At 42.6% G+C, this 21,505-nt stretch overlaps 1 protein-coding gene across 6 annotated transcripts in view; it reads left to right on the top strand.

Annotated features, from left to right (window-relative positions):
- LOC117893195 (cyclin-dependent kinase 14) overlaps positions 1-21,505 on the top strand; it is a 106,601-nt gene that overhangs the window by 34,069 nt on the left and 51,027 nt on the right. For 4 of the 6 annotated variants that reach the window (XM_034799706.1, XM_034799705.1, XM_034799708.1 and 1 more), the window contains one exon: positions 13,596-13,673. In XM_034799706.1, the coding sequence (XP_034655597.1) occupies positions 13,596-13,673 (78 nt within the window). Of the gene's footprint in view, positions 1-5,048; positions 5,064-5,964; positions 6,370-13,595; positions 13,674-21,505 lie in introns of those variants that run through there. The other 2 variants (XM_034799709.1, XM_034799710.1) reach the window with 2 other exon arrangements.

Below are 21,505 nucleotides of genomic sequence, written 5' to 3'. Positions count from 1 at the left end.
TAAAGGGAATTCTGCAAAATATGAGAAAAATCTGCCCAAAAAGTTACTCCGAAAGAGGGTTACAAAAGTTACCGGAAAAAGCTGATAATACACACCGAAAGCGTGCTACAGCGAATAAATACACTCCGAACGTTAGTTACAGTATGGATAAGAGAGGAAAGGGGAGACTTGGGGACCCTGGCACGTCGCTTTCCATTAAATTTCAACAAACACACAAAAGTAAGAAATAAAATGTCAAGCAAAAAGAACAAGAACCAAAAGAAAAAACAATAAGTTTCACAGGAGATTTGCCTTTTTCGTTGACTTTTCCTAGGTGGATGGGGTAGAGAAGGGTATAAGGAGGGGACACGCAACAAGCACTGGGAGAAGGTCCCTGAAGAATTCAAGCTTCAAGAATATTCGTCGATTTCCTGGGACAATAAATTCTTAAAAAATAACCAAACTCCTTGCTTCCATCCTGCTTTCTCTCAGTGCACAAACTTGTGCACCTTTACCCCTTGGAGAACACACAACACAATAAAAAGCAAGACAAAACTGGTAGCTGTGGCAACGCGTGGCATCGGCAACGGGCTCGCATGGCGTATGCGTAACTACTGAAGAGACTCAGACACACACACACAGTAGCGCCACCTACCTCACGTGCCACTGCCACATTGCAGATAAAAAGCAAAAGTTAAAACCATTTCACACGCAATTTTTAGCCTACTGTTTCCAGAGACGGAGACGACGACGACGACGACTGTTGCTTCGGGATTCCTGGGATCACCTGGGGGAAAAGGCTAGCCAGAAGAAGGGGCTGCGAAAGGGGCGGGGAGTGCGTGTCTCGACAGCCTAAACAAATGCAACACTTTTGGGGGCACGAAAAACAAGTGGATCCCGCCACGGAGCTGGGGCAGTGGCCATGACTACAAAATTTATACCATTTTCCAGCCACACAGCCAAAACTTTTTGTCCAGGTGCGGTCTCTGCGGTGCGGGAGCTGTGGTTGCGGCCTGCCACAGGGCCGCAGGGCGACCAAAATGCAAATTAGCTGAGAGTCAGAGCAACGGTAATTGAATGAGCAACAGACAGATAGAGAGAGAGAGCGAGAAAGTGATGTGCAAAGTCGGGAAAGTGGAAATGATTGATATTTTTTGTGGTTTGAAAGATAGCCGCCGATAAGGGTTAGGAAGGGTCCTGCACGGATGGAATGGGAAAGGGTTTGACAAGTTTACTTTCGACTTCTGATGGGAGTAACATGATGCCAAAAGGTTATTGAAATAGACTTAAATCACGTTATACTAATGGAAGACTGTCTTTAAGTTGGGTGGATTTTGTTGGGAAATATTTAAGTTTTTTAGATGAATATTGCATAGAAATAATCATAGGAAGTAGATTTTCCTTAGGAGAAAAACTCGAATAAGTTTTTAGACATAAATTCCTTGCCTTAACTTAATTCGCTAACAAATTACGAGAGTCTAAAGACTTCTTCGTTCATGGTTTTTACGCACCTTCAAATTTTGCGGATGCCACAAGACTTCGCTCTCTCCAGAGGGAGCGCCATCCTACAGCGAAATATCTGTCTTCATTAGCTTTCCTACACTTTTTATTACCCTTTGATGAGTCCACTTAGAGAATCCGCAGAATAAAAAGGATGAGGTTGATTTGGTTTTTATTCAGTTAAAGGGTTTCGGCAGGGTTCGGTCGTCAAATTGGGGGGTGTGAAGCTTATCCCATTTGAATGGTATTAAACATTTGTTACCTTTTCTCTTCTTTTTTTTTATGGCCCACAAAGTTGTGCGGGACTCTGAGGCGGCAATCCCCTAATCAAATTTCGGTTCAGTTCGGTTCGGAGGGGCATTTCTGGGCTCCTGATACGCGTTCCACCTGCCACAAGGGGGAATACGTGGTTATGGCGAGGGTGGAGAGGCAGGGGTGCCGCTGCTGCTGGCTGCCGCTACTGGATATTCCCAGGCTTTTAATAACTGAACAAGCCGCTCATTAATTATTTAAAATAGAGCAGCAGAGTGAGTGTGCGGTGCTCCCATGTGCGCCTCTCTTCTTGGACAGCTCTTTGGCTTTCCCCATTCTTTGTGTTCCCCTCTCTTTATGCGCCCTACTCCATTGCGTCCACATTGTGCTCCAATGCTGGTTTTTTGAATACAAAGTCTTTTCCCCTCTTCCTGTGGTGAGTTTCCACGTGCAAAGAGCAAAAAGAGCGCTCTTAGACTCTCTTTACTTTATTCAATTGCGTGCCAGCAAGGTAAATTCGATATAAGGTGACTTTATAAAATTGTGAAAGGTTGTCCCTGGGAATGCATCACCTTATTTCTAGACACCTTTCATGTGGGCCACATTCCTTCGTTTCATTCCCGTTTGGGTATGCTCCCTCTCCCTCTCTCTTTGTCTTTTTGTTGTGGAATGCTTTGGCTCTCTTTGCTTTTATTTCTACCTCTGCTACACTCTTGTGGATTCCTTTGCATACACGGTGGCTCCTTCCCACCTCCCACTAATAGAATCCATGCCTCCTCTTTGTTTGGCCGATGATTCATGCATTTTTTTCGGGCTGCTGCATAAAACAATGGATTTTTTTTATTGTTGTTTAAATAATTCATTTGTGCCAGCACTTCCTTATGGGCCTCTCATCCACTCTTCGCTTCCCCAGTAGATTGTAAAACAGCAGCGTCAGCATGCTCTTTTCCTCATTTTATGCCTCTCTCTCTCTCTTCGTGCTTCTTTTGTTTTCATTTTTTACATTTGTTTACTTTTTGTTTTGCTGCTACTGCTGACTGCGCTGTCGCTGCTCTGCTCTGTTGCTGCTGCCGCCGTTGGTTGTCTGTGACGTAAGTCCAGGGCAAAGCTCGTCTTTCAGCTGTTCAAACTTTTAGCCGGCTGCGCTTTTTTTTTGTTTGCCTTTGCTTTTGGCTTTTGAATGAAATATTTGTAGTAGAAAAGAGGCAGAGAATTTCACCACAGCAGCAGCAGAGCAGAGTGGTGGGTGGTGGCGGCAGAGAACAGCTGCAGGCGGTCGTTCTCTGCTGGCTTCTCTGTCGCTGCCACTGCATTTGCTGCTGTTTGCTGTTGCTGCTTTTCCGCTGGTGTTCGACTGCTGCCGCTTTTAGGTTCAAAAAATCCGTTCGCCGTGCCTGACGCGACTTCGTATCGCTCTCGTTCGCGTTCCACAAACTCTCGCTCTTTCTCGCATCTGTCTATCCCTCTCTCTCTGTCTCTCTACCTAGCTTTATCTTCGCGTGTGTTGACCAGTGGCTCTCCAACTACACAGCCGGAGCTTAGTGAGTGTTTAACTGCAGCACCCAGAGCCTCGTGACTCTCCAACTGCACAGAAATCTCGTGTACGTCATACGGTACGGTACGTTGCCGTCGTTTCAGTTGTTACGTGAGAAGAGCTTCCGCTGCGCTCCGTTCCCTTCCGTTGCGGTGCGGTGTGGGCCTCACTTGTTTTTTGTTTGTCGCAGCCTCATAAATCAGCACCAAAATTCATGGCAGCAAAAACCAACAACAGTGAAACGAAGTCCCCTTAACAACTACATAAATGAATAAATATAATAAATAAATTAAATAATTTCGTGTACGGTAACTGCACCCGTTATTTATTTATGTATTTGCCTCGCGTATGTGTCTGTGCTTTTGTGTTTGTTTTGCATGTGTTGTTTAAGCAGTTGGTGATTACGGTACCCGTTTGCCCTTCTTTGTGCGAAACTATCCCGAGATTCTCTCTAGAATTGAATTCCGCTCCTCTTGGAGTCGCTCTCCCTCTATCTTTGATCCCCACTCTCCCCTCGCAACCAAGTCGTCGCTTCTAAGCTTTGCCTTTGGGTGAAGAGCGGCCAAAGCACACACTAAATCTGAAGGTTAACAGAGGCTTTTACTGCTCTTCTGCTTCTTCCACTTCCACTTCTCTTTGTTGCTGTTGTTGCTATTTTATTTGGCAATTATGGATCGCTGGGGAGTGGTGGGAATAGAAGGCGGATATCTGCTTGAATAAAGACATGTGTGTCTGTGTTTGTGTACGAATCTAATAATTTATTTGAGTTCAAGGCGGTGCGGGTGCGGAACTTTTGAAGTGCAAACAGCAGAGTGGAATAGGGGGAAAAGAGATAGAAAGATAAACGTGATAATGATCGCGATAGTGTTATGATCTTGAGGGGGATTAAATGAACAAATACGGAATAACAAAGTTGGCAAAGAGAAGAAACCCAGAGCTCGTGCGATTCTGCAACTGGGAGCAAGAAATAACCAATTTTATTAGCTAAATAAAAATAAATCAGTTGAAATAATGGTTACATTTTACGCATATACTCAAGCTCCCCCTTCCCTTTCCCCATTTTGCAATCTCCAAGTAACTGCCGTTGTGCGCCATTTGCATCAGCTGACTGTAACGGTTATTTTGTGCATGCATTTGCATGTCTCATCGAGAAACGTCGTCTGTGACGCAAATGGTCTTCATTACAGTCGCTCTCCAACTGTCGACCCCTTGAGCTGGTGGCGCCTCCACCCCTTTGATCTCTGCAGCCACATCTGCTCTCTGACACCCCACAAAAGTCACGCTCCCAACCCCCGCCTCAAAGCCCCTGCGACACGACCTGCTCACCGACGAATCATGTAATCAGTTTTATTCCATAACAAACTGTAACTGTAACGGAATACGGTGTAAGATGGAATCAGCAGAATCACCATTCTAGCACCCCTCACTTTTAAGGGCCTGCTCTGCTCTGCTCTGCTCTCTCTGGGAGAGAGTGAGAGTGGAACCTGTGCTCTTACGTTCCACAAAGCGTTGCCGGCTTGCAAGCTCGTTGGCCTCTCTCACTTTTGCCACCCCCTCAAACCATTGGGTGGTGGCTCTCGGTCGCCCTTGCGCTACTTTCATGTGGGCTGTGGGCCGTGGGCCGTGTGGGCTTTAGGCAGGCGCTGCTTCTTCTTCGTTTATCGTAACGTAAAAACGACGTCGTGGCTGTCGCTGCTCGTAGTCGCTGCTGCCTCTGTTTCCGTCTCCGTCGCAGTCGACGTCCTTGTGTCCCGTATCTTGTTTGACCTCATTTCTCGTGCGAATCTCCAAGCGGCAGGTTGTGCGTCGTTGTCCCCGGCAAATCTCTCGTTTGTCGTAGTGAAATACTACACTAATTATCATAACTCCCAAAAAAAAACACAGAAACAAATAACGACAAATTGTGATACCCAAAAATACAAGTGACTGAATAAATATTTATCTTTCTATTATTGTTCATCAGAGCAACTGTGAAACACAAACCCTAAAAAAGTGCCAAAGATTATAAACAGCCACCACCCCAACCATCATCCTTCGGTTATGGAAGCGACAATAACAACCCCTCCGACACTCACAAATGGGAATTAATGGGAAAAAATGCAGAGATCTTGATGCTCTTAAAAATGTACTGTTTATTGTGTGATTTGGTTTAAAAAAAATGTGGGACATTGAACATAAATGTGTAATGGCAGATACTTTGTAAAGATTGAGTGAAAAATCTAAAGAAATGAGGAACTTGTCAAAGGGAAATGTTTTACGACTGATTTTTGTCACATTTCTGAATTGTTTGAGTTGTCTGTGAATTATCTTCAAAAATAATTCTGTTTGTTACAATTCCTACAATCGATTGATTGATCCCTAATAGACTGAAACGATTTAAGTTCCTTACATTTTCAATACTTAATCTATACGAATCGTCGATTTGCTACACTTTAAAGACTGAACATTTTCCGCATATCCTGCACTAACAAACTCTAGAAAAAACCACAACACCCTCTTGTGCAGGAAGTGTAGCAAGAGAACCCGTAAAATTCTATCAAGCGGCAAAGTTTTTTTGTTGGGGCTGCGGCGGTTGTCGTTTTTTTTTTTGGGTGATTGCCGTTGTGTCGGGGGGAGTTCGGGGATTTCGTAGGTTGTGGCTGTGGTCTGTGGTGGCTGTTGTCTGTGGTCCAAACGATTTATTGTTGTTTTGTCTGCAGATAATATTTGACCCCATTTACGGAGATATAACGAGGGATACAACACCCCAAAGAAAAACAATAATATATATCATGAGGAGTTCATATATCTCCATTTCCAACGAAAAGAAAGAGCCTTAGAGGAAGGAAAACCAAAGTGAAATCATAAACAAACCAAAAAAAGTGTAAAATGTGTGCCATAAATGAAAGTTGTAATCCAAATAAATAATTCAATTGCATTAAACAATCAACCAATTAATTAAACAAAAGAAGAAGAAAAACACACACAGTTCCGTGAACCACGGAAAGCTGTGGAAAATCGTATTTTTCCTCTCTGATACGAAGCAGCACAGAAAACGGCCTCAAAAATGGCTGAATTAATCAATCAACAGCCCACTAAAATTAACAACAATAACTTTGGTGCCGGTGCGTATTTCCTTCTCTCTGTCTTTAATAAATTATACAGATATATTGTTGCCATGAGATATGTATAAACAAAAGTCCCCTTGCTTACATTTTGATTTGATTTTTATTGATTTTTTACGTTGTTTTTTTACGGCGAATTTATTTTTAGTTAAGCGGAATTTTTAGTGCCATTAAAAGTTCATTTGTTTATTGTGTTCTTCCTGCATTAAATATAAACACTTTCAGTGTGAAATCACCAGGGGGGACTTGAAGAATGTGTAGAAGGGAATGGCATAATTTTGTATGGATAGGTTAAACAATTAAAATGATAGAAATTGCACCAACAAACTAAGAGGATTCCTAATGCAAAAGATTCATTGATTCATCATATTAAGCTTTCTTGCCTCAAGTTCATTCCACATACGATTACTTCACACTGTTTCACATAATTTATCTTTATTTTATTTCCATATATCCGGATTTCGGATTCGAGTGCATCCTTAACACAAAGAGAGAAGTCGCCCATAAATTCTGCTACCAATTTCAACTTGCATCAGATGCACGCATATCAGTTAATTCCCCTGCACTTCCCCCCTACATACTGCTGTAGTCCGCTCCCTCTTTTATTTGCCACTTTAAATCTGCCAAAAAAGTATTTATTTGTGCAATTTATTTGTTTCGTTTTTTAACGGCGCTGCCAGTGGCAGAAAAAACGAGTGAATAAATAAATAAATATTTTAAAATATGTGTTAAAATGTGTACGTTTAAAATGCAGGGAAAATATTATTGGAAAGGGAAAAGAGTGGGGTGGGTGGGGTACTACAGAATGCCAGTCATCAAAGTAAATTTATATTAAATTTATGCGCAAATATTTTAACACTAGGGAGAAAGAGAGGCAGGAGAAGATAAATGAGAGAAGATGCCAAACGCAGCTGAAAACTGCATTTAATTGAACAAATTTTGTGTGCACTTTAGTGCCCCATTTCTCCCAGTCTGCCACTCATTCCCCCCATTTCTCTTCATTCCTCTCACTCTTGCTAACATTTCTCTTCATTTCCCCCCGCGTTTGGTCTCCATGTCAAACCCGTTTGACGTCCGAGAGAGCGACTTGTGTGACTCCGCTTCCATTCCTCCAATTGATATTAATTCAAGACGAATTGAACATTATTTTGTGTTTATTAGAGAACATTGAACCCAAAAGACAATAGCCCGCAGGCGATCCGAGGCGAGGCGAGGCAGTGCATTCGACACAGGGAAATCGAAACCATTCATATGAGGCATGCCCCACACGCATGAATATCCCATTATGGCTACGAGCAGTAGTAATTGCCGCCTATCTATCCGTTTCTTTTGATTTATTAGTGCAACTCTCGTTTTTCGAGAGATTGTGGCTTTGCTTTTTGGGCTTGAATACAATTTAATTATCGAGATACATGGAAATACCATACAGATACAGATACGCATGCAAAGATAGAGAAAAGCCACTCAAACAATGTCAAATTAATTACATTTTGAGGCTAAAACAATTAGAGTTATGATGGAAAACCATTTTAAGACAGGCATTAGTGAAATGTATACTAAAAAGTCGACGAATGGAAGATTAATTTGTGTGTTAATTCAAGGGAAATGCTTGTGGAAAGATTATAGTTTTAAATGGAATTAAAATGGAGACCATACACATAAATCCTCTTGACTGATGGGTAAACTTGTAGATTTTCTAGTTGGAATTGTAGAGAGAACTAAGAGGGCATTGTGTGGTTTTTTCCACTATTATTTTCTATTTACTCCTCTAGTAATGGCTTTCCATCCATTGACACTTCTACACCCAAAACATGGCTAATAAATGTCCCATTCTCGCCTCATTTGTGCGGCAGGCCAGGCAAATAATAAAATTAAAAAACCATAAAATAAACAGCAGCATTTATTTCTGGTTAAATTTAAATAAATTTCCACATGAAATATGCGGGCAAGCGTCGCTCACACGAGTTTTATTACCATATAGAACTATTTTTTATTGCTAAAAACATCAAACAACAAAAATCTCATCAAATTAAGGGGAACGAAGGGCTGCCAGAACTCCGCCCAAAAGATGTGTCGAGGGGGATAGGAAAGGTGGCCAAGAAAATGAGTCAACCAGTTGCATGTTTTTGGTAATGAAGTTGGCAACCGATACGCATAGAGGGAGGAGTTGTAAAGGAGAGAAGGGAGGTGTCTGGGGGGGGGGCCCACCTGTTTTAATGGTTTTTGCACACGAAACAGCGGGGCCACAACTTTTTGACACTGGAGTTTTGCCTTTGCGTGTCGTTTCGCCATCGTTCATCAGAGCCAAAGACTGAAGAAAATGTAGGGCTTGATAAATCCCAAATTTAATTAAAATTGAAGCTTGTTCTCCTCTGCAAGAAAATATAAGAAAAACATATGGAAAGCATATGGAGAAAAAACAGCTGTAATACATTTGAGGCTCCCATTTTTGAATCGAATTTTAGTGGAACTTGGCAGATAAAATATGAAATATTATTAACAAATGTTGAAAGCTCATATGCAGTTGGTTTTAAAGTTTAAGGTTCAATAGCTTTGAGGCTGAATGGATCATAAATGCCGATTAAATATGCATTGTGTTTATTTTTTTCTGTGCTGGCTAAATGGTTTTCAATTATGTTTGCCCATTTCCATATCCTCTAACTATTTCCTCTACAATTTGCCTTTCTTTTTTTTTAATATTTTGTATGCAATAAATATTTAAGTTTTTCTTTGCTAGTTATTATTTTATATTTATTCTAATCCCACAATTTTCCTACTGTTCTATTTTTTCTGTCATTTATTCCATTTATATGAAGCTTTATCCGCATATCCGAGTGCCTTTTTGTTTGCTTTTTTGTGGTATTCAATTAGTTACAAATGCATTTTAATTAAATGAAAACTTTTAGTCAGAGCTGCACACACAGACATGCCCCTGCCACACCCTCTCTCCCCTAAAATAAAGTTTGTATTAAATTTAAAATTGATTGAAATGTTTGGAATTTTATTTAAAAAGCGAAAGAGAAAGAGTTGATGAGCCATCGATGCACCTCCAAACGGCAACGTGCCAACCCTCTGGCTGCCACGTGCCCCTCCTTCGCTGCCACGTGCTGTGGGGGGCTCTTTTTTGTTGGCCAGCATTCCATCTATTTTTGGTCCATAGAATTCCACTCGTTGTGGCGTCATTTGTAAGCCATTTAATCATGCAACATACGCGGACACTCGCAGTCTCTTCCGTCAGCTGTCGCACTTTGCACTTTCCTCTCCCCCTCAGCCTCTCCTGCTAACTCCTTCCCCCTCTACCCCTCTCTCTTGTTGCACTTTCACTCTATTTTAAGGCCTTCTCCAAAGACACGAGAGAGACATGGCTTTTCCCTCTCTCTCAATTAGTCAGCTGCTTGTCGCACCGAAAAAGTGTCAAAATATTTTTGCTAGAAAACACATCGCTTTTCCTCTTGCATTTCCCGCACTGCGTTTCCCGCTGCCGCGGCTGCTGCTGCGTTTGCTCAGCATTCTATTTTCTTTTGCGATTGAATCACAGAATCAGTTATCTACATTTGGCCAGGAGCCAGGCGCAAGAGAGAGGCATTTGGCGGGGTGTGTGGCATATAGAGGTGCTGCCTGCCTGCCTGCCGTGTGGCTCTGGCATGGCATGGCATGGCCAAAATGTCACGTATACGTCGTGTGGCCTGTGTCGCCTATTGCCTTCTTCTGCACTCCACCGCTGCCTCTCTGTTGCTGCCTCTGCCTCTTGTTTCTGCCACTTCTTGTGACTCGTGTCACTCGCTTCTTAGTTCCTCGTTTGTGTTCCTCCTTTTGTTTGGCTTTTCTTTGAGGTAATTACGTCATTAACAAGAAATTTGGAAAGTGCCTCTCATCAGAGTATTTTGGGGAAATGGTTTGAGCAGCATTGAAGGAATGGTTTTAAGAGGATTGGGGTGCGAATAATGTTTTCCCAAGGGAAGATTCCTTTGACAGAAGACTCATGGTAGCCTTTAGTTCCTGTAATGTGTCCTTTATGGAAGGCAAATGTAACTCAAGTTTCCCCAGACAAAAGGCTCCTAACTACCCCTTGGAAAGCACTCAATTTTACTATAATTTTCCCATTTCCCCATCGATTCCGTCGGCACTTCACTTTTATCCTAACTTCTCTTGCCTTTTTTGTTGCTTTTTGTTCTCTAATTAGCTGTTGACGAATATTTCCAGCAGTCATTGTACTCTGCCTCTGCCACTCTTTGTCTCTGCTGCGTGTTTTGCTTTGCTATTTTTGCTTGTGGCATGCCTCACTGGACGCCCACACACACAAAATCACATTTCAGGGGCTATTGAACCCTCCACTCGAATGCCAATCAACTTTTTAGCTTTGTGGCACCTTCCTTCCACCCATAGATACACCTGTTTCTGAGCCAACCTCCTACTTGTGCTTTGTATCTCCTGCCCGTCCCTTCCGCCTCCTTGTGCTTTGATAGGGAAGATGGGTTGGGTGTCGTCTGGCTGTGACAGTGATTCCTCCTCATCCATTTCGATGATGCTGGAACTTTGATGTTTGCATCTCTCTATCTGCCACGCCACTCATTAATGCAGTGCCACGCCCATGCACCATGCTGCACTTGCAATTCGTGGGGAGGCGAAAAAAACTTTTACTACATTTAATTAAATAAGTTTTGACTTTTTGGCGAAGCTTTCAAGCTGCCTTTTTTCCCTCCATTTCCCTTCCACTTACTCTTCGCTGAATTCCCTGCTTTCTGTCTGCTTTTCATGGAAATTGGTCCTTTTAGGGGAAGATCTTTATATTTATTTGCAACGGAAATTGTATTTTAGAGACAGTAAAGCAGAGAATTTGAACAGAAACTGATAGGTTTCTCGGTTCTTTAATTACTGACTGATCCTGCATGGAAAACCGTTGAATAAATGGAAACTCTAAAGGGAAATACTAAGAAAAAAAAACATCCTACAGCTACCTTTCCACCATCTACCTATATATACATACCTCCATCTATAACTTCTCCTACAAAAGAGTATCCAAAACTGGTCCTAGGAGCCAGACACAGACTCGTTTTTGTTGCTTCATTGAAGGGGGCATTGACAACAAATTTATCAAAAAACTATTAACGTTGGCGCCGTCATTCTATGCAAATCACATTGCTCCATACAGTGAGTGCAATTTGTATGCAGTCAGTCTCCAGCGTGGGTCTGTCAAGCGGCATTAGCATCCAGCAGCAGCCAGCAGGCAGCAGCGGAGAGGCAGACAGGCAACAGCATCATAATCATATTTCCAGTTGAACACAGTGATTGGTTGTTGTGCTTTGTTCCAGCCCACTCTCCACCCTGCCCCACTGCCCTCTCCCTCGATCGTTATAGCCTCGTTTTAGAAGTCAGCAACAGCTTACGACGAAATGTATGTAGCTAGAGTGCTCTCGAATAATGGTTCCCCTGTAATTGAGTTGCACTTATGGCAGGAGGGGACTCTGGAGGAGTGTGGCCACAGAGATGGGGCAAGAGAGATTCTTGTCTTTATATATATTCCTATGCAAAGTATCCCATAAATTGCACTTGGCTTCGGGATTTGGCCTGGCATTTATGCATTGTTTAAGCCAAATTGCTTTTGGAAAATGGCATCCCACTTTGCAACCCGCCCTCTTGGGAGAGAGGCAACAAGAAGCCATCTCTTGACACTCCGGAGGGACACGACACACACTTTATCACATGATTTGAGAGACAAATAACAAGAGATTTATTCATGGATTTATTTTAAAAGCCACTTCTTTATCTTGTTCAGCCATTTTGCATGTTTAATTGTCAAAATCAGACACAGTTCTGTGGTCCAGAAAGATTTCAAGAGATTTTCGTAAAAGTTTTCATAGTTTTTTGATTGAGTTTTTATTTGCATGTTTTCATAGTTTTTTTGTTGTTGTTTATATTTTTGTTGTTGATTTGTTCAATGGATTATCTGGTCTGCTGGGGAGGTCGTTTCGTTGGTGGCACTCGAGTGGATCATCTCCAGCAAAGTGTCTGTGGGACTTGCTCGAGAGTTCTCGACGCGTACGCGCTAAGACAACTGATTGAATCAAGTGCCAATTTCCTTAAACAGAGCGACAGGCGGTAAATCAATGGCTGGTTGCAGGGGGAATACAATTAAACGGGCATATGCATATATCTCTCTGTCTTTCAGGAAGTGTGAATGTTGTATAAGACACAGAAGTCAGAGGAAATGTCAGTGGAATGGCGTGGGGGGTCCGCAAATGAAAGAGATTGAATATTAAAGAAGGAACTTTGATGAAAGAATAACCTTTCTGCTCTTTAGCTATCCCCACGGATATCTTTAATGTATTTTCCTATAATTTTTAGTTTCTTTTCAATCGTTTTTTCTACCAGCTTGCAACGAAAACTTTTGTTCCTGCCTTTGTTTTATAAAACTCTATAAAACCCATAAATTACTCAGCTTTTTTCGAGCTTTTAACAACACAAATTAAAAGACAAAACTTCAATCATAATGGGAAATCAACAAAGGCAGGAAAAACAGACACTCCCATGCTCCATCCTCCCCTCTCTCTCCTCTCTCTATCTGTTTTCCCAGCACCACTCGATGGATAATTTGAAAAACTGCAAAACACAAAATTATTTTCATGCCTCACTGAACATGCAAATAAAGGCGGCAGTCATTTTCTCAGCTTTCAGCTAAATGGATATTATTATATGATCGAAAGAAAACTTAATTATAGAGGCTGCTGCACTCTGTGGGGAGAGAGGGGGGGCGGGAGTGTGGAAGCGGATTCTCTCACCAAAAATAAACCTCAAATATGCAGTGAATTCTATTTCAAGTGTGGAATATTTTTAGGTTTCCACTGTAAATATTCTGTTTGGTTGATTATTCATTTCGTGCAGGGGAAGTGCATTTGGGGAGACACTCCTCCCTCCCCTGTGTCTCTTGGGGTCACGCCCCTGTTTATTATGGAAGTCCATGCTCCATTCTCTACGCTCCACGCTCCACTGATTTATGTTTCAGTTTCGAAAAACATGGAAATTTCTGTTTCTGTGTTTGTGTTTTCTTTAGTCTTTTCTGTTTGTTTGTTTTTCATAGTTTTAACCAACTTTGATTTGGATTTAAAGTGCAGGCGTACAAATACATATATGTGTGTGTCAATAATTATGCAATCAACGAAGTGGCACTTGAATGTGTCCCGCCAACAAATTGAGTGATTTACTGACAGTTTTCTCTTCCATTCCAGGCGTCACAATGCGGGAGAAGAAAGGTGGAGCCCTGCAAAAGCTCAAGAAGAGGCTGTCCCATAGCTTTGGCCGATTAAGTGAGTACAGATAATACTATCCAAATATTATTTATAGCGTATTTATCAAGAAATTATTGCCATGTAGCGAAAAATACTAAGAAAAACTTTAACCGGCTTGAAAGTCTCTCAATTGAATGATTTGCTTTATTGTTGCGATGTGGGTGCAGTTTTTCTATGCGAATTATTATTGGCTTATGTGTTTAACTTATGTATATTTGTACATAGGTATTTAGCTGATGGATATATGTACATTTACGTGTGTGGTTTCTGTGGATAGCTTTTACATACACAGCTTCAGCAAAACTTGTTTTTATCTTTGAAGGCAGGCGTTGCCCCTAGCCTCAAATCGGGAAATGTCAAATGTTGAATGATTCATTCAGTCAAATGGGAATGTTGAACAAAAAACAATAGTAATAGAAGAAAAGAAGGTTCAAAAAGGAAAATGGTTCTTAATTCATAAATAATAAATTAAATAAATAAATAAGCCAAAAAAACGTACAAAATCGAAGCTTTCTGCTGTAATCTTTGGCCAATTTTAAGCCCTAGCCAACTGTCATTCTTCATGCCATTTAAGGCACCAATATTTGGACTACCTTTAAAGAAAATTCAGATACAAATATTTTTTTTTTTTTTATATTTAATCGCTACTGCGAAATTGGTTGGTCACAGAGATGAGTCCGCATTGACCAGGTACTTCAGTTTTGTGTTGAATATTATAAAAAAGTTACTGAAAATTTTGAACTCAAAAAAAGAGTTGTTTGCCGAACGAACACTAGAAATAGAATGAGATACAAATATAACAATATTCAGATCTAGGTATAAAATATTCAAGCTGTCAAGCAAATATGGTAGCACTTTGGGCCCCCCGTCATATGGGAAAATGGAACAGCTGTTCGTTCAGGGAACTAGTTTCTGGCACTAAAAGAAAAACAAAGAGAAAAAAAAGACAGTAAAGCGTTTGTGTGTGTGTGTGTGTGTGTGTGTGTGTGTGTGTGTGTGTGTGTGTGGGCGTTGAAAGACAATTAGTCGCATGCCGCATGCCGCAAAATCAAGCGTCCGAAACGAGTTTCGATCGAGTGTGAGTCACAGAAACAATAACAACAGAAACAACTGAAACATCAGGCCATCAGACCATAACCATATCCATACCAGTTGGTGCTGCAATGCGGGGGCAAATATCATAAATAAATTCCGCACATAAACTGCATGGAATATCTGTAATTAAGGAGCTTTACGATTGCATGCCACAACATTTCCAAATTTTCAATTTACAATTTCCCGAATTCCCTGGCACATTCTCTGGCCTGTCAATCGCATTCACATTCACAAGCGAATGCATTCACATTTCGCTTCCCCGCGAGAGCAGAATGCGGAGGTGTGCATTCAATTACCGCACGCAACGACACAGCCATCAAAATGCTGGACCTTTTTAGGCCATTAAAAGACTTTTGACCAACAAACAACAAAAATAACACCCGCAACAACTGGCTGAAAAAAATCGAACTGCAAAATTTGTTTTGCATTGCAATTTTTGTATCTTTTGTGGTCGAAAAGATGGGAGGGGGAAAACTGCACTCTGCTGCTGTTTTTTGGCATTGTGTTTTTGACGCCCACTCTCTCCGGGGAATTGAAGAAGGATTGGATGGATGCAGGAGCTCTGCGCTGCCGGACAGCTGCATCAATGAATGGGGGGCAGTGCGGAATGAAGGGTCCACCCCCTGAAATTGTTTTCAATTCATAACTTTTGGCATTTGAAAGCTACACAAAAAACAGGAGTAGAGTTTCGGGGAACTACAGAGAATATTGAATGGAGTATTGAAGGGAGTTTAAGGTTTCATTTTTGGGCGAAAATATTTACCAAAAAGTGTGATGTTTAACAGAGTTTATTAGCTAGACATTCCCCATAAATTTTAAACTAGTTTTTGTTGCGTTTAAATATCTACAAAAATATACAAAAAATCTTTACAATGTTCCTGCAGTGGTCATTGCTTTTTCAGGGAGAAACATTTGAGAATCAATCCCTAGTCCCTTTCCCATTGCCCATCATTCATGCAGCATTTCATCAGCTGTTCATTGATCCATTTTCCACTGAAAAGTACCCTCAAAAAGGAAGCATAAAAAATAAGTATAAGTTTTCCTCACAATTTTCCACCACTCCCGCCACACGTACAATTTGTCAGCGTCTTGTACGCGAGTGTAGCTGTGTGTGTGTTGTTGTGTATTTCCTCCATCTGACAATTGAGCAATCCTTCAAGTGGAAGAAACAATTTCAATTGCAACTTTGATGCCCCGACAGCTCCCCGAAGAAATATTTCACGATGCTGCAGCGCCAGTTTGGGGCAGCAGCTCCACAGCTCATAAATGTTGCAGTTGCAGAAACGAAAACTCTTTTTTGCCAGCTGCCTTTTATTCTGGCTGCAAGTTTAAATGTTTTCATTGCATTATTGAAGAGTTTTTCTGAAGCTGCAGAGCAGCAGCAGCAGCGTCAACATCTGTCGGAGGAGGCAAGAATGTCACTCAAGTGGCAGCCGGCAACTGCTGGCCAAGTTTGCTGTCAAGGCTATTAACTGTTTGCTTGTTGTTGCCACATCGAGGGGCAGGCAGACTGAGAGACTTGTTTGTCATCGGCTGGTGGGAGCGGGGAATTCTCAATCGGAGTCGCCTGCTGCACTGCTTAAGCCATCGTTAATTGCAGACTTGTTTCTTCGCTTCACTTTGCTTTTCTTTGCTGTTTTTATTATTTTTCTGTTTTAATTATGCTTCCCCTTGGCGGGGGGATCCTCCCCCTCCATTGCTCCATCAACAGAGCAATTGCTTGCTTTGAAACTACTTCATTTCCTTGGCTAAGTAGATTTCACTTGGAGCCAGAGAATTTCCCTGCCTCCATTGAGTTCTGATGAGCAGCGTCTCGGTTGCAGCATTCCACAGACCAGTAGAAACCAGAAATTGTATTTATTCCTCCACAGATCGTGATTTCTTTGTTCTCTCTCTCTCTCTCTCTCTGTTTGTGCTGCTCTTCTCTTTGCCTTTCCCTCTTTTCTTTCTTTCTTTCTTTCTGTTGTTGCTTGCAAGTGGCGATAACTATTCTTATAAATGTTTGCGTATGATTCATCTGGTTATGGAACCCATTCTGCGGCTCTTTTGAGTTCTTTGAGCTGTTGATATTTTTATACGTTCTTGAGACAGAAGCGTTCCCCCCTCTCACTCATTCTGTGTATCTTTTGTTATTACTATTGCTTCCGTTTTAAAGCGGTTTATTTGGCTCTTTTGTACTTATTTATAGAATAATTCCTCGCGATCTGTCACCAGCTTTCAGCGTGTGGCAGTACTTAGACACTTAACCCAATAAAACTCAACTTTAAAGCCAAACTACTTGTATTTTCAGACCTAATTTTCACTCTTTTCACTCAGCATAAACCCTATCTTCATGCCCAACTCTATATTAACTCTCAACTCCCAGATAAACCCACTTTCCAGCTGAAATCTTTGGCTTATGCCCACTTGGAGGAGCCTCCCTGTATCACATTGCGCTCTAATAAATCTAGGAAAATCCTCCAGTTCAAGTGAGAAATCTTATATTTATTTGCGAGTCAAGCAACAATTGTGACACTCTACTCGCCTGCTTCCTGGCTGCAGGGTACGATGAAGTTGCAGCTGAAGTTGCAGTCGCAGTTGAAGTGAGAGATTCCAGAGAAAGAGATTCCATCTTGAGATGTTTTCCTTGGTTCCTGGGTGCCTTTGCTCCTTTCGTGTAAATATTTTATAGAGTCCAATGTCCGACTTTGACACTTGGTTGGCTCTTTATCCTCCTGCCACGTCCTGTGTGCCATCCTGTCTGCATCCGGCTGCCTCATCATCGTCATCATCATCTTCTTGATGTTCTTTGTGCCACTGATACAGTTCTTCTCGTGATACTCTCTAGCTCTTTCTTTCTTGCTCTCTTTCGCTCTTTCGCTCTTTCTCCAGGGTTGTCATAATCCTTTTTGATAACATTTTATGTCAGCCAGTGGAGAGCCGCCATGGACCCCAAAGCGACACTCCACACACTCGACGTTGTCTATGGCTTTAACCCTTGACTGAGGCTGTGGCTGTGGCTATGCTGTCCGGCCTGTCTATCTCTTGGACTCTGCCAGCCACTTGATAACTTTACACTTGAGATACAGACAGGAGGAGGAGGTGCAGTGGGAACCTCCCTCCCGCCTTCACCTTCTGCAATCCCAAGCAACAGCCTTTTCAATATGTCTCCGCCTCTCTTGCCATTTGCTCTATGGCCCTGCTCTTTTTCCACTGCTACTCAATGGGTGGAGATGGATGGAGAGTGCGGGGAGCGAGGGGAATGCAGAGAGAGAGAGAGGAGAGCAGAGCGAAAGACGAACGAAGCGCGCGATAAGCAGCTAATGGCCGGTCGACTGTTGATGCTTGTCCTCCCCCTTCTTTGCTTTTATCTGCCCTCCCTCTACTGCTATGATTCCTCATCATTATACTCCCTCTCCACCCCTACCCCTGCCCTTTCTAGAAAGTCTTTTCAATGCCCAACTGTGTCTCTGGACTCTGGTTCCACTGTGCCCGCATATCGCATGTGTGCCGGCTGCCCCCACCACAGTGAGAACTGCCTTTGAGTGGATTTCGGAGGGAATCTTAGATCTTGTAGCGAATGATTCATGATGTGGGTTTGCGGTGGGGTGGGCAGAAGTGCTTTAAAGAGAGGAACTTAAATTCATCTCGAATTTTCCATATTTTTGTGAACTATTTTACCTGCACAAAAACTATCATGATTGCTGCAGTGGAAGGGGAGTGCTCACTGTAGTCCATTCAAGTGCCATTTGGGGCATCACATTCCGCTATCAAAACACGCATCGCTTCTCGCCTTTCCCTCTCTTCCTCTCTTCCTCTCTCCCTCTTTCTATTTTTCGCTTTCGTCTCGCTTTCGCATCGTCCATCCGCATGGAGCGCCTTTCAGCGACGTCGTCAGCGCCGTCGTCTTCATTGTATTTACGCTCTGATTTGTGAAAAGATAAGAGTGAGAGAGGGGGAGAGAGCGAGAGAGAAAAAAGCACTAGCCAAGCCACCCACCTTAAGCTTTGTGCACTCCTCCGCTCTGTCACTGGCTGCCCCGTCTCTGCTGCTGAAAGTATCTAAAGATTTGAAGTACCACAGGGATACATCCACACACACATAGATACGCACATAGATACTCTCGTATCATATCATTTATACACCGCAAACATACAGACAAATCCGCTTTGGTGGGCCAAGCGTTTAATATGTCAGGGATTCGCAATGCCATGCTATGCCATGCCATTGATATGAGAGGATGAGGATGAGACCTTCTTTGGGATACTTTGGGACGGATCATTATCTCCCAGACTCGGCCACTGTACGCCGCTCTGCTCTGCTCGGCTCTGCTCGGTGTTTGATGATGAATCACGCACATGACCTGACCTTTCGCTCACTTAAGCAGATTTAATGGATTTTCCTCCTTAGCCCCCGAACCCAACTGAAAGTTGCACTATTAAATTCGAAAAATCAGCAACATAAATTCATAAACCGGAAGATTGTTTTACGCCGTGAAAGTAAATGTATGCAAAGGAGTTTGTGCGTATTTTTATGACGGAATTTGTGAGCAATTTGGAAACTGTTTGCTTTACTTTTATTTAAGTGTTTATGGAGGGACATTCATGAGAGCAAGGGAGGGAGCAGTGGACTGTTTATGGGGTTAATGTGGATGCAAATGGGTTAAGGGTATGCGAGAGGGACATTTTGGAATAGAAATTGTGCGACAAGAACTCAGAACTAAAAGATATTCTTAGAACATGACTTACAGATCTACCACCGAAAACCCTTTACAAGGGTTCCATTCATTATTTTCCCATTCGGAAGTTCCCTTTGGAGATCTCGCCTCCACTTTGCATATCGTGTAAACCTTATCCCCAAATGTCATTCCGTTCTGTGTTCTGTGTTCCATTTCTGTCAATTATTTACTAGTATTTATCGCATGCTGATCCCCATATACATTTCCATTTCCTCCTGTATTTTTCTCGCAGCTTAACCCCTTTTAGGGAGAGAGAGGGGGGATGCCCCAGTGTGCGAGGCTTATTCCACATTTTTCCAGCGACTATCATTGACTGTCTGTGTATAAACATTTCTCGGGTGGCGGCGGCGGCTGGTCCCCTGGCTTATTTCCTTTTATTATTTTACTCTTCTGCCGGTGACAGGGCAGGACAGGCGTCTCGCCTCTCGTACATGTTCGATAATTTGTTTTTAAACGGCTCAGCCTCATTGTTGTTGCTGTTGTTGTCGAATGGGATGGTCGTACAGGTACATGTGTTGCCCCTCAAGACAAAAAACCAAAGCCCGCCGCACCGCCACTGGCAGTGTGAGGCGAAGCGTCAACGGTTGCCCCTGGAACGTGCCTCGAATGCGAGCAGCCGTGGAGCTCCATCCCATATGTACTACTCGTACTCCATGGGTATTTTTATGGGCTATAGAGCAGTGTATGGCATCGGGGGCGGAGTGGGAGTGGGAGCCACACACCGCCTCCCATAATAAAAAGTATTTTAAGTGAAACCCTCACAGCCTTTTGCCGACGTAAATCGTAAAAATTCTGTTTTCAATGTGGATTTTACTAGTGTTTTTCGTTGTTTTGTTTTCTTTCCTTCTTTTTGCTGTTTGCTGTTTGATTTCTTCGTGTGTTTCGGGGGGAATACCCTTTCAGTAGGGAATGGGAGGAGATGTAGATGAAGCTTACGATATGCCCATCGTGGAGGAGTCTTCTATTTCTAAATTGCATTTCCACATTTGTTTCTCCCTATGATATATCCCATATAAGCCACAGGAAAAAGTGTCTCAGAAAGAGTATCCCAAGCTCCGTGGAACTGTGAGCCAGAAGGCAGACTTTCCTTTAATGTTTTCCCGTCTTTTGTTTTATTTTTGTTATTTTTTGTTTGGTGGCCGTGCTCCGGAATTCAATTAGAACCCCCCACCCCGCCGCCTGAAAACAGTTTGAGAGCCACTGGCCATTGGCCCTGTTTCGGCCCGTCGCCAGTTTGTCTCGCTTTCGCACGGTTTTCCGTATTTTTTCCGTTTCTATTTTTGGCATCGGATCGACATCGACATCGGCGGCTGTGGCGGCGGATCTGCCCCGTCCCGTCCGTGCAATGACTCGACATTCTTTTTGCGCTGGCGAATGTCAGGGGAGCCGCCGCCAGCCAGCCTCCTCCCTTGGCCTTTTATTTAATGCACTTTTCAATTTGCAATTTTCAGTTGATGCTGCCGAACCGAACATTTTCCCCATACACTTCTTATTTCTCCTTTTGTCTCTCTTCTTTTATTGTTTATCTTTGTGTTTGTTGAATTGTTCATCCTTGGCTTTTCCTTCCACGACATTTCTGATCGGAAGCGTTGCAACACGTTCGCCTGCTCTCCCGCACTCTGCTGCTGCTTCCACTGCAATATCTCGCTGATTATTATGTTTTTTGCATGCAAAGTGCAATGCCAACAGCAGCAGGGGAGGCAGCAGCGATAAACACAAGCCAGACAGACAGACAGACAGACACAAAAACCGCATAAACAAGGCAAACATTGGCGGAGGAAGGAGCAGGAGCTTTTCGCATTTTAATAGAAATGTTCTTCGTTTCGCGACTCAAGCTGCTCCCTGGCGTGTCTGTCCGTCCTTATTGTGGATGGAAGACTTACGAGTGAGAGTACAAGTGGAAGTTGTATGCCCTATCCAAAGATTGGGGGCATATTGATTAGAAGATTAGATTTGGAATTCTTCAAGTAAATAAGATAACTTTCTGGCTTCTGCAACTGCAGAAATCTCTGCTCTATATTCAGCTCTCATTTGTAAC

Source organism: Drosophila subobscura, chromosome J (assembly GCF_008121235.1).
Source record: "Drosophila subobscura isolate 14011-0131.10 chromosome J, UCBerk_Dsub_1.0, whole genome shotgun sequence".
In the NCBI taxonomy this organism is placed as follows: domain Eukaryota; kingdom Metazoa; phylum Arthropoda; class Insecta; order Diptera; family Drosophilidae; genus Drosophila; species Drosophila subobscura.
This window is presented reverse-complemented; position numbering and strand designations above follow the sequence as displayed.